We start from the raw sequence: 15,598 nt of genomic DNA, 5'->3' as shown, positions 1-15,598 counted from the left end.
GTTTCTTTTCATCCCAAAACTTTCCTCCTGGGTCCCTCGCCCATCTCCTTTTCCAAATTGGCTAAAAAACTCCTTGCACACGTGCTGACTGCAGCACGATACTTAGTGGCTCTTGTATGGTAAAAAAAAGAGGGATACTCCCTCGTTGTTTGAGTTGCACTCCAGGATCCGGGATGTACGGAGGATGGAATACCTGACTGGTTCATTAAATAACACTCTCGAAGCCCATAACCGTGTGTGGGAATTATGGGACATACTGGAGATACCCCTAACCTCTGGTCCCTCGACTTAATGGCGCTGTGACTGGATGGTTGTCGTGGACTTCGGGGGGATTTTGTTTTTTGACACAGGTGGCTGTTCGCTAATGCCCTCTCTCCATCTCCCTTTATTCTTCTCTTGCCTCTAAAGTTTCCCTTTCTCCCTTATTTTATTTACTTATTTTAATTTTTCTCTTTTTGTGTCTCATGGATTTAATTTCTAATGGGTTACGCATGGCAGCGTAGCCGGTACCTGCTTGACATACAATGGTCTGGAATATTTCATACTGAGTTTGATGTTGTCGCATGATACGAGTTTTATCCTCTGCTTGTATTCTCTTCATTTGTACCTCACTCCAGTATGTTGTATAAGTTGATAACATTCATGTTTGGCTTTTTTGTCATTCCATTTATATCTCCTTTTTTCCTTTCCTTCTTTTTATGTCACTTTGTATTTACTTTTAAGAATAAATAAAATTTTTCAGTTAAAAAAAAAAAAAAAAAAAAAACAATCTAGGAGGTCCAGCATTAAATTCTCAGATGCGAGTTGATTAGGACATCCCTTATTGATCTTGCCAGATTTCCATATGTCACTAACTCTATAAGTAGTTTTTTCTCTTTTTTTTTTTTTTTAAGCATTTACACCCATCTGCATGGATTCATGCACACTGTACTGTGGGTTATGATGTGTATTTAAACAGTTTCATTTTACTTGACTTGAAATGCTTACCAAACAAACCAAAAATGGAGCATACACTTTGTCCATAAAAATGCTGCCAAAAATTATGAAAAAAAAAAAATAATGTAAAAGGAGCCTAATGCAGCATTTGGCTGTATGGTAAAGTATTCAGTGTTACCCAATTCTAAGCTTTAGGTCATCTCTGACCAGTCATGCATGTAACACATTAGCTAAGCAGTTTGTTGCCCTTTTTTCAAATAAAAAGGACATGTACAGTTCAAATCTAATTCAGAATCTAATTCAGAAGTTCTGCTACTAGGCCAAACTTTCAGAACATGCAGGTGATCATTGCCATAAAATGACCACAAACAAGGGGCAATCTAGCTTCAGTATGAGTGGATTTTTAGGCTATTCATTTGATAATTTGCAGATTCTAATAGAGAAAATTACCCGTAAGCTTATCTCCAGAAAAAGGCTCAACTCAGCCAATAACTAATTAATGCATCATTTTAATGTGTTATTTATTTCTGCAACAACATTTAGCTGCTCAGTGTGATTTGTCAGTTTACAAAACTCATACGTGATAAAAACAGCCTACAGTGTGAACATTTTTCTGCACAAGTATACGTATTTTTAGCCTGAATATATTGCTCTTTCCATGACCATTTGATGATCACACAATTTCAGGAATTACAATACGATTTGTTTAAAGGGACTTGTTGTGCTTATGCCACTGGACATAAGAATAGGAAGAAGCGAAAATGCTGATTTAGAATCCTTGTGGGGTTGAGTAGTGTTTGCTTGCTATACTGTAAATGATTTGCCAATTCTGATTGAGAATGTTAGTAGCCTTACACTCTGTACACTTGTATGGTGATTATCTCCAGAAAAGGGTTTAATTGGGCCAAAAATCAATGTATGCATCATCTGCGTGTTTTATCTTTTTCTGCAACAGCATTTTGCAGCTCAGTATAATTTGTCAGTTTACAAAACTGATCAACAATTATTTGTCTCATCAGAGCCCATACTACATTTTATGTGGAACAATATAAAAACGGAATAAGATTTTCACATGAGAACAAATTATACTTAAATACACACTCTATCTCTTAAGAGAGTGAAACCTTAAACCACCTAAACACAAGCAAACATCTCAACAAATTAGAAAAAAATGCTTGTGGCATCGCACAGGTGAGCCAAAGATGGCAAAAATGAAATGGTTCTTCCTAATCTTCAAAACAAATGAAAGCCAGTATTTCAAGCTTAGCATAGACTACGAAAGTATACCAGTGAATGTTGAGAATAGCTTCATTGGGAAAGTTGACAACACATTTATGTATTTGGGAATAGGATTGTCAGTAGTAAGCATGTAATCTATATTACAAGTGACAATGTACAACAAAACGGCCACAGTTAATGAAGTCTCATACAGTAATCTCTTTCAATGGAGCCAACAGAAGAAATCGAGAACTCTGGTGTATAGGGTCAGAACAGAAACTGAAGTGCTTGTAATGTTTGCCCTAATGGGAAATTGAAAACGCTCAGGATGGTTTACAAATAAAAGCATGTTGTCTCTACCAATGAGTTCTAAAATAAAGCACGTAATGTTCACTGGCAGATTCTGTAAAAGAGAAGATGAAAAGAATTCCACAGTAAAACATTTTTAAATGGTATTACGGGAAATATTGTATATTTCTTTCTCTGCTTCTATAGCTGCATATATATAGCTTATTCTAAATGATTGTGTATCTAGACATTAAGGTGGAACTAAACCCATCAATGTAACTTTTTCCCAAAACAGTTACATTCAAGCTGTCGGACCATTCATACAGCACAGCTGATTTACATTTTTTTTATTTCTTTTTAGACTGAAGTTACTCTTTCATTTCCCACCTTCTAAATTTATATCAGTACAACATCGCAGCACTAGTATGTGGTGAGAAAGTTGATTTGGTTTACTTCTGTGCTGGGCAGGGCTTGACAGAAACACAAAGTCTACAAGTTTGTTGACAGTGACAAATCGCATGTATAAGAGTGTTTTGGCACCCTATTCCAAAAACACAGGTATTATTTCCCACACGTCAGGGAAAGTTTTCCACAAGATTTTGGAGTATGTCTATGGGAATTAGTACCTATTCAGCCAAAAGAGCACTTGTAAAGTCAGGTACTGGTATTCGATGAAGAGGCTCATAATCTGCATTCCAATTCACCCAAGGTGCTCAGTGAGGATGAGGTCAAAATCTATAGACCTGGCTTTATGCAATTGGGTACAGTAACAGAAAATAGCCTTCCCCAAAGTGGTTGGAGGTTCACAATTGTTTTTGTATGCTGTAGCATTACCCTTTACTAGAAACACCTAAAATCATTCATTTGAATAGGTGGATACATACACTAGCCATGTAATGTATCCAGAAGTAATCCAGTGACCGATTTGATACTCAATAGATGCTTATGCTCAACTGCAATTCATACGGTTTGACATTTTTTCTAGAATTCCCGATTTCTATTATAAATAAAGAGATTTGTCTAATGCAGTGGCTCACAGTGTAAAATGCATTTAAACAATGCCTGTGGATGTTTGGAGAAAAACTAATTTGCTAACACAAAAGGTAAGGGTAGTTAAATGTCTGCTTTTAAAAAATGTAAACCGAAATGAGAAATAAAGAGAGGGGTTTGTAAAACTAGTAGATGAGTTATGTAGTACTAACATATGTAGCTTCTCCACTGCAAGTGATCCACGTACCTGCTGGCAATACCAAGTGAAAACCATGTTATTAAGCACTTTAAGGAACAACTGTTTTTTACCATTGGAATAAATCTGAGCTTGGCTTCAACCCTCCCTTTTGTTTATAAAGGACATTATGGCGTTAACTACACATGCATCACTTCTGTTCTTTAGCTGAATCACAGGGTACAGAGAAAAGGGTCCAATTGTTTTCAATGAGATTGGCCTATCTTTGGTCACCCTTACATACTGTTATGGAAAATAAATTTGATATATAAGAAAATGAAACAAAAGTAATATTCCTATAAATAGCTTCAATAATCACCTTTCTAAAGGGACAATTTATGTATTTAATAAGACAGCCTAGTCTTCAACATCTGATATATATTCACTTTTGCAGCTCTACAAGGAAAGCCCAAATCTATATGCAAGCAAACATTTACTCTGAGTGGCAAATCTGATGGGGAGAAGGGCTTCGGATGAAGCAATGCTGTTATTACAGTTATTACTTCTCACCCAATTACACTTTAGTAAACTGAGGCACGGTGAGATAAAATAGCTTGCCCTGGGTCACTGGTAAAAATTGAGTCTATATTATATTCCCAAGAAGGAAGAGATTTGTTTCATAGCATATTGTAAGCACAGCTCTGGCATTCCCTTCAGCTAGGACCTGCGCTTGTATAATAGGACTCGGCACTACAAAACTGCTCAGTATTCTAGGAGTAGAGAGCAGTATGAGCCTCCAGTGTGAGGTCTGGCAGTACATCGCAACCCACGCAACGCACATGAATGACTGTAAACTGAATAGTTAATGCACTAAAGTAGAAAACAAGGGCTGATCACCTGCTGCACTAATCCAATGTTGTCAAATACACAAACCACTCTATGGGAAAATAAGGCAATGATACCAAATGTAGACAGGCTATTTAATGCCATCAGTATGAATTCTACAATAGTACTACAAAGCATGGCTTCTACAACCAATATATGCTGTTATATAAAAGAGAAAACAGGTACACAAGCTATTTAATCCTAAGGTGGCACAAACGCCAATTTCACTGGTCATTTCTCTAATTTACAAACCTTAGAAATAAAAGGTTATAATGTCTAAAGCTGCCCAGACACATTACAGTCAAACATGTAAAATGTACAACATTTAGGTTTAATGGTATATGTAGCGCTGCCCCTGTATGGGGTAGTTGAGTATAGATTTTCCTGGACCTCCCTATGATTATCCTACAGCCAGATGCTTGGGTATTTTCACACGGCCAGGTGCCTGCTCATCTGCTCATTATCCAATGACCAGTCTAGGGGATTTGTTTTTTTTATATTAGTAGAACTTAGAAAGGAGAAGGGATTAGTGGGATACTCAAACTTTAACTATGCACAGATGAGGACAACTCTCACTTGGCCTCAATTGGTTGAACTGAATAGCAGACCCTCTCTGCTGAACCATACAGCATTTGTATAGAAGAATAAGTCCTTTGCTTGCTCTGGCAGCAGACTCCATGAGCTCTGATTCTTCGGGACACTAACCAGTATCCCCTTTCACTGGCACCCGTCCACTGACTTTATTAGCTTCAAGGGATGTCTCTCACAGAACAGGCCCCTAGACTTAGGTCTGTACTCCCAGTAGCCAGGAACAGATCCTTCTAGATGGGTCTCCCTCCTAGTAAGTTCTGCAGGACATCTGGGATGCAGCTTCTGCAACTCTGGCCCTCAGGTCAACTACCTGAGGCCGCATGGCAGCCTGTACAGAGGGGTAGCGACTCCCCTTCCTCCACGACTACAGCCAAAGACCCCGTGCACACCTGCTCTTTTGGTATGAATACAGTCACCCAGCATGCCTCGAGGCATCTTCTTCTGCCAATAGCCAGGGCTGTATCTACACCCATGCTCCCATTTGTCGTGTTTCCTCCCACTGTCCAATATGCCCCTTCCTATTCATCCAGTGTAAAACTGGCAGACAACATGAGCAGCATCTGATCACACTGAGCAGACGCTATTAATGGATCACTGCTCACTGTTAGGCAGAGAGTACTTAAATGTACCAGTCTCTGTTAAGCAGGGAAACCCAAAAACTGTGTACTCTCTAGCACCTACCTAGGAGGGTGCTACATTACATATAGATGGTAAGAATAATTTTGAACTTACCCAATTGACTGTTTTAAATACAGTAGCCCCATCTAATTTTTGGGTGTGCCACCCACACACACTTTTGCAATTCTTTATAAACCTAAATCATAAAAATTCAAAATTGCTAGCTTAAAAATGAAATTAAACTCCCGAAATAAAAAATTGCTGGGCAGTAAAGTTTATAGGCAGGAGAGATGTGCAAAGTAGGCTATTCATACTTTCACATCCTGGCAAGATGCCACTCATCCCAAAAGTGGAGAACTTCCTCCATAATTTTTCCATGGTAAAAAAAGTAATAATCACTGTGTGTTCTCCTGGCAGGGACGACTCCCCGCACCCCCCTTCCCTGCCATGAAAACACAATAGATCTGTGGGAGGGATTCCCCCATCAATACTGACTGACCCTTGGTTGTAAAAAAAAAAAAAAAAAAAAAAAAAAAAAATCGCACCAACTATGGCTGGCTTTAGGAAGATCCATTAAGACTCTGCAAGTACTGGCTTGGTGCAAACTTAGCTGCTCAGCCACACAACTGGCTGTGCAGAATTACTTAAAATCAGCAAGTAAATATTCTTGCCTGCTCAGACCAAAGAAAACACTGCTGCAGCTATAAAGTGAAGGTACCTAGATGTGCACAAACCTATAGCTCCCTTCCAGACTTTGCTGACTTTAGCACACCAATCAGAAAGGAAAAGCATCAGTACATCTAGGTAGTGTCAGAATAGTGAGAGTTTGCCATTAACTCCTGCCTCTCCCCAGGAAGTCATGGTAGACTCCTGGGCCAATGCTATAAGTGGCAGGCGCAGGAAGCTTGAAGCCTCTTTTTTCACAATCAAAATGTAACTTCAAGGACAAAGAATTAGAAGCTGCAGTTTTTTTGTTAATGTAAAATAATACATTTTTAAATGGTGAAAGTAAAAACTTCCCACTAACATTTAGAGTGGTTCTAAAGTCAAGGTGTTTACCTTAACGCATTCCCTGCATGAGGTAAAAAAAAAAAAAAAAAAAAAAAAAAAAAAAAGCCCTGCTATCTGTTCTATTCCCCCTTCTCAATCCTTTACCTACCTGGCTCCTCTCAAAGGCTTTAGCGCTGTCCCAGCAGCGCTGCAGCACTGTTCCCCTTAAAACCTGGTCAGAACCCAGTGTGGGAGGGGGGGGGCATGGCTTATCAGCCCTGTATGTGTTTATGGATGCAAACAGCTTGGCTTGGGAGCAAGCAAGCACAGGTGCCCCCTTAGCCCACAGCTTGCTAAGTAGGCATCCGGGCAAGGAAAAAGGGGACAGCGCTGGCACAGGACTGCAAAACAGGAGTTAAGGGAACGCTCTGTGCAATATCATATATTTTTGTTGGCAATTTGCTTTAACTGGAACCTATACTGGATTCTTTGAATTTTAAGGATTTTAATATACGAGTAGTTTTATATGCTTGTTTTACAGTAAATAAAATAAGGAATTTGGTATTCTTCTGGTTTTGAAGCCTTTATAGCTGATAAACACAATGTAACTCCTGGGACCTTTTCTTGGTATCGATGCTTCTTCCAGTTTCCTTTCCTTACCCCTTATCTCCACCTCTTTTGTCTTATTTTCCCCCTTTTCTGTTTTGCTTTTTGAGATGTACAGATACTTTACATACCTCATTTTGTGTGTCTTATACCTAGTGCGCTGGAAAGCACTAATCCGTTTTTTGATTGATGTCTAATGCTCAGTGATAAGTTTATTCTATTTTCACTCAGGTTTCACTGATATGTTGCTAGATGGTCATATAGATAAATGACCATAGTGTGCTTTGCTTATCAGAGTAAACCTGTGCAACTCTTAGTTCTCTTACACACTTGTGCCATTTTGCCTTTAATGACCGTATCTCTATGTATTTTTGTGCCATAGTTGGATTTGGACTTGTGATCTTACCACGGTTGGTAATAATTGTAAACTACATAAAATTAGATTCAACAAACAGGTGAATTCAAACTGAGCATACACCGATCAGTCATAACTTTATGATCACTGACAGGTTAAAGTGGTATTAAACCCAAAATTAATAATGTAATATATTGCAGCTTTCCAGTCATTCAATGAGGTGATTGCATCTGTTCTCTTTTTTGGGCTTTTTCCCCTCCATTTTCACCTGGTGGTCTGGGCAGTAATACACCTTCTGTATTAGCGTGCCCCCACTCTGGATGAAGGAGCACAGAGGTACCTTAGGACAGTAGCACTGTCAGTCTGGGAAGAATAGAGTTTCAGATGGACTAGGCGATTTAAATACACTAACAAGTTAATGCCAGACTTCAGCTCATAATTTATAAAGAGTTACAGCAAAGCGTTTTTTTTTTTCTTTTAGGATAAAGGAGTTACATACAGTAAATAATTAAAAGTTAATCATTGCAATAACCCTTGTCACTATTAAATGGTCTGTCTCTTCTCTTTAACTGATACATTGTGCTGAAAAGTTTGTTCTTTTAAAAAACAGACTTACCGGCTCACACAATTTATTAGAAAAAGGTAAAAAAACTCACATGTGAATACAGAATAAAGCGCTAAATATCGTCAGACTCCAAAAGAAATCACAGCCGCCCGACTTCCGGGTATCACATGGTGACGTCAGCACGCCAGCCCAATGCGTTTCGTTTCCCCAGGAAGACGTCATCTATGACAAAATGCGTCACGAAGGCGTGCTGACGTCACCACGTGATACCCGGAAGTCGGGCGGCTGTGATTTGTTTGGAGTCTGCCGACATTTAGCGCTTTATTCTGTATTCACATGTGAGTTTTTTTACCTTTTTCTTTTTCAAATATTTTATTAATTTCCTTTTATCAACCAATTTAAAACAGAGGTCCAAAATATGGGTCTTATACATTATCTCAATAATACAGGATATTTCTTTTGACATTCTCTCTCTAGTCATAAGGTATATAGTTTATGCTACAATAGATCAACAAAAAGAAAAAAAAAAACAAGAAGAAGAAACCCCATCATTCTTCTGGAATATACATAACCCACATTCTTATGTCAACAGTTGTGAATCTCTGACATTCCATATTTTTAAATTAACTTATTTTCTCCTCTTCTTTATTCCTATCCTGTTATTGCTCAGTTCATTTTGGCCTCTTCCCCAGATTATCCCCTACACAAAACCCTCCAACTCAACCCCAAAACTTAACCCCAATAATAAAAAAAAAAACACAAAAAAACAAAATCAAAATTTCTCTTCCTCTCCTCCCTCTTCAAAGGGGATAGGAATACCCACTCTCCCCTCCTCTCCAAAATGGTGGGCACATTCGACTCCCCCCTCATCCTTTTATGTTTACCCTAGATTATTTAGCAATAGTTCTTTACCCTCCTCAGAAGTGATGTATTGATTCCAATTCCCCCATATTTTTTTATATCTATCCTGTTTGTGTTGTGAGGACCATATTAGATCTTCCATTTTATTGATGTGTTCTACTTTCCTTATCCACTTTGACATCGATGGAGTTGTAGTTTTTTTCCAATGCGCCGGTATGCAAGTCTTAGCCGCATCTAATAAATGTGGTATCAGGGATTTCTCATATTCCTTTACCGGGATGCTGGATATGTGCAGTAGGAAAAAGGCCGGATCCTCCTCAATGTTGTAACTTGTAAATTTCTTTATCAAGGAGCTTACTCTCAACCAAAATTATCTTATCTTTGTACATTCCCAGAAAATATGGAGGAGCGTGCCTTTCTCCTTTCCGCACCTCCAGCATCCTTCCTCCTCTTGTGGATACATTTTATGTAGTTTATCCGGTGTAATATACCACCTAGTAATAATCTTAAAGTTGGTTTCATGTATTTTTGCCGGTTTAAAGGTGATCCTAAAGATCTGCTGTTTCTGTTCCCTCGTGAGGGCTTGATTTAAGTCCCTTTCCCAATTCTCTATCCACTTAAGCCTAGGTTGTTCTCCTGGTATAATTAACATTTTATATGTAATTGATAAGGTATGCATTAAGTTACTCGGGCTCTCACAGTATCTCTCAAAACTTGTAAGTGGTCTAATAAAGTTTTCTGCCCTTGGTAATGAGGACAGAAAATGTTGTAATTGATTAGCAGACCAAAATGAAAGCTTAAAGGGCCCTTCATTATCCATCAATCTACTAATTGATGGCCATTTCTTTTCCAGTAGGAAAGCCGTTGCTTGTTCTTGGCCAGTATCTCTAAGATTCTTAAATCCCAATAAATCTAAACCCGGTAGGAATTGGGGGTTCCCCAAAATCGGAAAAAGAGGAGAATTAAATGTTGTTAAACCACATCTAATGCTCTGTTGCCATCCTATTCGCAACGTAGTTCCAATTATCGGATGTTGTTTCAGAGTATTTGGGAGTGATGGGTAGCACCATAATGCTCGCTTCAGAGTGGCTATAGTTTGTTCTTGTTCTATTTTTACCCAGAGTTTTGTCCCTGTGTGATGCCACCAATCTAGAATTCTAGTCATGTGTATCGCATGGTAATATTTCCGTATGTCCGGAAGTGCAATACCACCCATTTGTTTAGGAATCGTTAAGATGTTCCTTGCTACCCGTGGTTTCCTGTTAGCCCAAATAGAATTTGAAAACATTGCATTCACCGTCTTAAAGAAACTACTTGGGATTTTAATTGGTAATGCGCGCATGAAATATAGATATCTCGGCAATATGCTCATTTTTAGCAGATTACACCTCCCAAACCACGATTGCAATCCTCCCTGCCACTGTCTCAACATTGTCTTTGTTTCTCTTATCAATGGGGGGAAGTTGAGCTCATATACTTGAGACAGATCCACAGGAATATAAGTCCCTAGATATTTGACCGCCAGGTCGTTCCATTTAAATTTGAAACTAGCCTTCAAATTAGTTAGGTGTCCTTTTTACCTTTTTCTAATAAATTGTGTGCCTATGTACTTTACTATCTGTGGCCTCCATCTTTTATGTTCATGCTTGAGAGTGTCGGGCTCGGATTGTCTGCATCGCAGTGGTCGGTTCAGATCGCAGGCTCCCTGCCGGACCTGTCTGGCATAGGCAAATAGAGCATCTATTGGATCCCATTGGAGTCTCTCTTTGATTACATCTAAAGGCTGGTTTACTTCTCCCCTCTGGTAAGCGCATAGCGTGGCTTTAGCATTCAACACTGATTGAGGAAGAAGTCACAATATTGTGGTGGAGGATTTCCTTTCTTGCACTTTGCACATTTATTTGGACTCACTTGATCCTTCTCTGATAACCTATATTATGTATATTATGGTTTATCTATATGGACATTATGTTATCATAATTTGATCTCAGTTGCTCACTGAGTTGCTCATATTTCACGTTTAGGTTTATGGTTTAATTACATTTGTGTCAATTTAGAGCGGCTTTTTCTTTGCATTTACATTACTACATGCGCCATTATTTAACACAACAATAATTTCTAAAATTATATATAATTTGACTATTATTCAACAAAATCACAAATTTTTTACTAACAATTTTCTCTTTATTGAAAAGAAGCCAACAGTGAAAGTGCAATTTTTCAGTAAACTGCAAAAGAAATACAAGTTCTTCATTTGTAGCAAGATAGGCTTTCCAAGATTTCTGCCAGTCAAAACAGCCAGTTAAAAACAGTGCAAAACAAAAACAATAGCAGGCAGGTTTTTTAAAGAGATCATGATTGTTGTATTTTTGGCATTTCTGCCAGTCTATTTTTGTCCAAGGGGAATAAAACAGTGCCCCCTTCCACAAAAAAGGGAGTGCAATAGTTACCCTGCAAAGTGTCAAAAACAGTGCAAAACAAAAACAATGGGAGCCAGGCTTTATCATGATTGCTGTATTTTTTAAGTATCGAACATTGAGAGACATTTTGATAGTCTGCAAACAATTTTCTGGTTGTAGGTTTTGCAGTTCGAACATGGTTTACGTTCTCCCGTCGCCTTCTGGGTTATTTTTGTGTTTCCGATCATGCGTTGTCTTTGTCTATCGATTTTTAGCGAACGCATACTGTACTGATTAAACTATTGTCGTTTGCTAGGCTATCGTACGAGAAAAGTTTTCGTATTTGTCCTTTTGGATATTGTTGGACGAACTGTCATGGACTGTCGAAAAGCTGTGTACCAAGAATCAGATTATTGTGCGATCAATTCGAAAGCAATTTTTTTCTTCTGATTATCTGATCGTGTGTATGTGGAATAAATCAACACAGCTCTACTCTACTGACATCCTTTTATTAATCACAAACAAATCTTTAAATCCTTGTTATCTTTATGAAGCTTACATTTGCAGGAACCTTGCTGTTCTCAAGCTTTGTTTGCTATAAAGTAAAAAAAAAAAAAAGGAAAAAAAAGAATGCTGAACGCTTTGCCAAGAAAGAGATTAGTGACCCATGATGTGGTATTCTATGAGCAATGCACAGACAGACCTTCTCTAATCAATTTACTATACAAGTTAAAGAAAACATAAGGAAAACATATGGGACCGATCGCTGCGGACTTATTTTTAAAAGGTGCAGGCTCATCTTTATCCTTTCTTCAATATTTATTAGGTCACTGACCCTGCACAAGTCTGAAAGGTCTGAAATCTACTTGTTCCAAGTTGGTGTTTCCCAAGGTAGTGAAGCCAAGATCAGGTTAACTGTCAAATTGTAGTTCCCATATTTGTATCCTTATAGACATTCACTTAAAGACTAAAAATTACTTACATACTGAAAGCAGCTCCTAACACTGGGTTCAATGTTACTTCCGCCAAAGGAAGCCACTTCACCCAGCTGCCGTGGTATCTGGATGGCATCATGAAGGAGGAGGCCCAGTCTCCGCTGGTCACAAAATCCAGTAGAGCTTGCCACTTGCTTAAACAAGTCTGAAAAACAAAGTACGTTAAGCCCAAATGACTGATGAAATTTATTATACTTATTTCAGCACAATCAACTTATTGGAAAAATAGGTAATGTTTTCCATAGGCTAGATAATTTGAACTTTCAACAATGTTCCAAAATGTGAAGCAACATGTTTAAGCATTTTAAAAGCCCATAACTGGGCTTCATATAAAGAACCAATCAATTACAAGGATTACCAGTAAAAGTGACAGAATCTGTATGTGACAGAGGCTGCAAGCACAAAAGAAAGTCTAGCTGACCTAGACTACAGTCTTATAATTACCATGATTAAGCCTCCTCCCTCTAGCTACCCCTTCCTATATGGCATAAGGACTTTTTTTTTTTTTAAATGTATCACTTTTGTCTGTCTTAGTCTGATCTAAATGGGTGAGTATACTTTCTTTCAGGTGCAGATAGAGCTGTTGGATAAGAGCTCTTGGTACAAGCTAAGCAGAAGTGAGGCAGACAAATACTTCTATGTATTTCAACACACACTGGTCACTGATTAAATTTAGTATACTTTGAAAATACCCTTTAAAATTATTTATTTTTAAGGGCACATTTCCCATATGTATCTACATTTCCCATGAGTACTACAATATTGACTTGCTGCTGCACCACAAAGCAGATATGTAGGCTGGCTAGTTAGACCCACTTAAACCTGAACTCAAAGAACCAAGCAAACTTTGTAAAAAATGCAGGCATATTATGATTTAGGTCAAATGAGGTGCATGCCATCTGATGGGCTTATTTCTTGCATTTATATCCGACAGGTTTATTGTGCTCCAGGAAGATATCTTCCAGAGCTTTGACTGTGGAAGCTTGGACTCTGGTCTCAGCTTCTTCAAGTGTAGAGTCAATGCAGCTGCTATGCCTCCCCCTCCCCTCCTCCTGCCCAATCACAAAAGCCTTTGTAATATGTGAACTCATTCACAAAATACAAAGCCTTCTGTAAATGGGCAGTAGAGGGGAGGGGGGCGGGCATAGCTGCTGTATATGCTTGTTGGACTTAACTTATAGTATGCCAACACTTTTTATAAAGTTGCTGAATTTCTGGAATCTAGTTTTAACAATGACTTGCCTACAAATCCAAAGTGGCAATCTGCTGCATCAGAGTTCTGAAGTACTTTATGCCTTTTGGAAGCCCAACGATATGTAAAGGTAAATTAAAATACCATTAAAATGCAATTCCAGACAAAACTTTGTTTTTTTGGGGATTTTATTAGGAAAGGGTTAGAGGGTCCATCATAAAGAATCTGTCCCAGTTGGGGAGATTTGCCCTCATTTTGTCACAAAAGGGGTACCAATGGGAAACCTCTCTAACAGGGACACAGAAAATGTGTCTAGAAAATGTGCTGTCCCGACAGCCAGTACTGCTGGCTTGGATGTCAGCTGCATTCCTGAAAGCATAGTGGCTGCGAACAAAGTGCCCTATCCTGAAGATATTTGTATGTTCATACTGTTCGAGTTTTTATATATAATAGTTTTACAGTACAAAATTAGGGTGCTTCCCTTATTCAGATACCTGTGGGAGGGGTTAGAGCTTCTGACTGTTTTTAGTTTGGTCTATTCTTTACATCCTCTCCCTCTCCCCCTCCCCCCATTTTTTATGGGTGTCATAAGGGGGGAGCAGGCAGTTGGATATAACATACCTAGTCAAGCAATAGGGACACAGACAAGAAAAAAAAAAAAATATATGTTTTATTCTCCACCACTTTCTCCAAATAAAAAAAAAAGTTAGGCTTTAAGGGCCCGCTCACAATACCACATTGTGGTAACAGGTTACATATATTGGTGCAATAGGGTCCCATTTATTCTGAATGGCATCACAGTGTAACTTTTCAGTAGACATGCATTGGGCTGTCCTAATGCAATGCACATTAACACGTGGCACAATGCATGCTAATGCGTATGCATTCAATGCACCGAAAGCAGACAAGGGTGGTGTAAATGGGCCCTAAAAGGACCAGATGTTACTTTCAGTCAAGTTGTATAGACATTAAACTTTGAGAACAGTATTTGTTCCTATAATACTGTACGTATTTTTTTTCCTGCATAGCTTAGCGAAACCATTTCAAGTGCATGCATATAACAAATTAAACAAAGCCCAGCAATAGAAGTCACTGCTTTCTTGTTTCCCTTGCTAAAATTTGCTCAGTTACCCTGTTTAATTTGCACAGCACTGCTTGGGAGCGATGAAAACAGTGTAATGCACACAAAGTAACGTCAATGACCATTGATTCTTTAATGGGTGAGGCAAGTCATGGACTGCTTAAAACCTTCTAGAAGTATGAATGTATATGTGCTATGCAAGTTCCTACTTAGTCATACACAATGCTTTGGGAAATGCAGGAAACAAAAAGGCTTTATGTAATGCGTTTACATGCAATAGAGCAGAAGACTGGGTAGTAACAATGAATTCCTTATGTGATCCAGGAGAATATAATAGGTTTGTAGCAGTTGTTTTATATTTACTTTTCATATAATGGTTTCTAGGGAGCACCTAACAAAATAAGAGATTACTTGTGAGAACCCATCAAGGGAGCAGAAAGCAATACTGTTTTACACACATCTTTACATACATGTGTCTTGATCTATCATAAAAACCATCTGGTAAATTATCAAAACAAAATTTAATTTAGCCTGGCATCGCAGTGTTTAGGAGAGGACTGAACTGTTCATCTTGCTCCTGTATGAAGGGCAGAGCCTCAAACTGCTGGACACATGAATAGTACCTACTAACTCCCCAACAAACGGAATAGTGCAGCAGTGGCCCTAATTATGTAGCAAGATTAGAAATTCAAGCACACTTAGCATTGCAGCTGAAAATCCTATTATACACAGGCTTTCTGCTGGTGATCTCCTTATTATCTTGTGTTTCTATCCTGTACATAGATGAATGTCTCCTTTTTTCTACACCCCATGATCTAAACTAATTGATCAAAAACCCACAGTTTGATCAAGT

At 38.5% G+C, this 15,598-nt stretch overlaps 1 protein-coding gene across 2 annotated transcripts in view; it reads right to left on the bottom strand.

Moving 5' to 3' along the window:
• DMD (dystrophin) overlaps window positions 1-15,598 on the bottom strand; it is a 3,625,631-nt gene that overhangs the window by 167,563 nt on the left and 3,442,470 nt on the right. For both annotated transcript variants that reach the window (XM_082246191.1, XM_082246190.1), the window contains one exon: window positions 12,460-12,617. In XM_082246191.1, coding sequence (XP_082102317.1) covers window positions 12,460-12,617 — 158 coding nt within the window. The remainder of the gene's footprint in view (window positions 1-12,459; window positions 12,618-15,598) is intronic.

This window comes from Pelophylax lessonae (assembly GCF_965119305.1).
Source record: "Pelophylax lessonae genome assembly, chromosome: 2".
NCBI lineage: Eukaryota > Metazoa > Chordata > Amphibia > Anura > Ranidae > Pelophylax > Pelophylax lessonae.
This window is presented reverse-complemented; position numbering and strand designations above follow the sequence as displayed.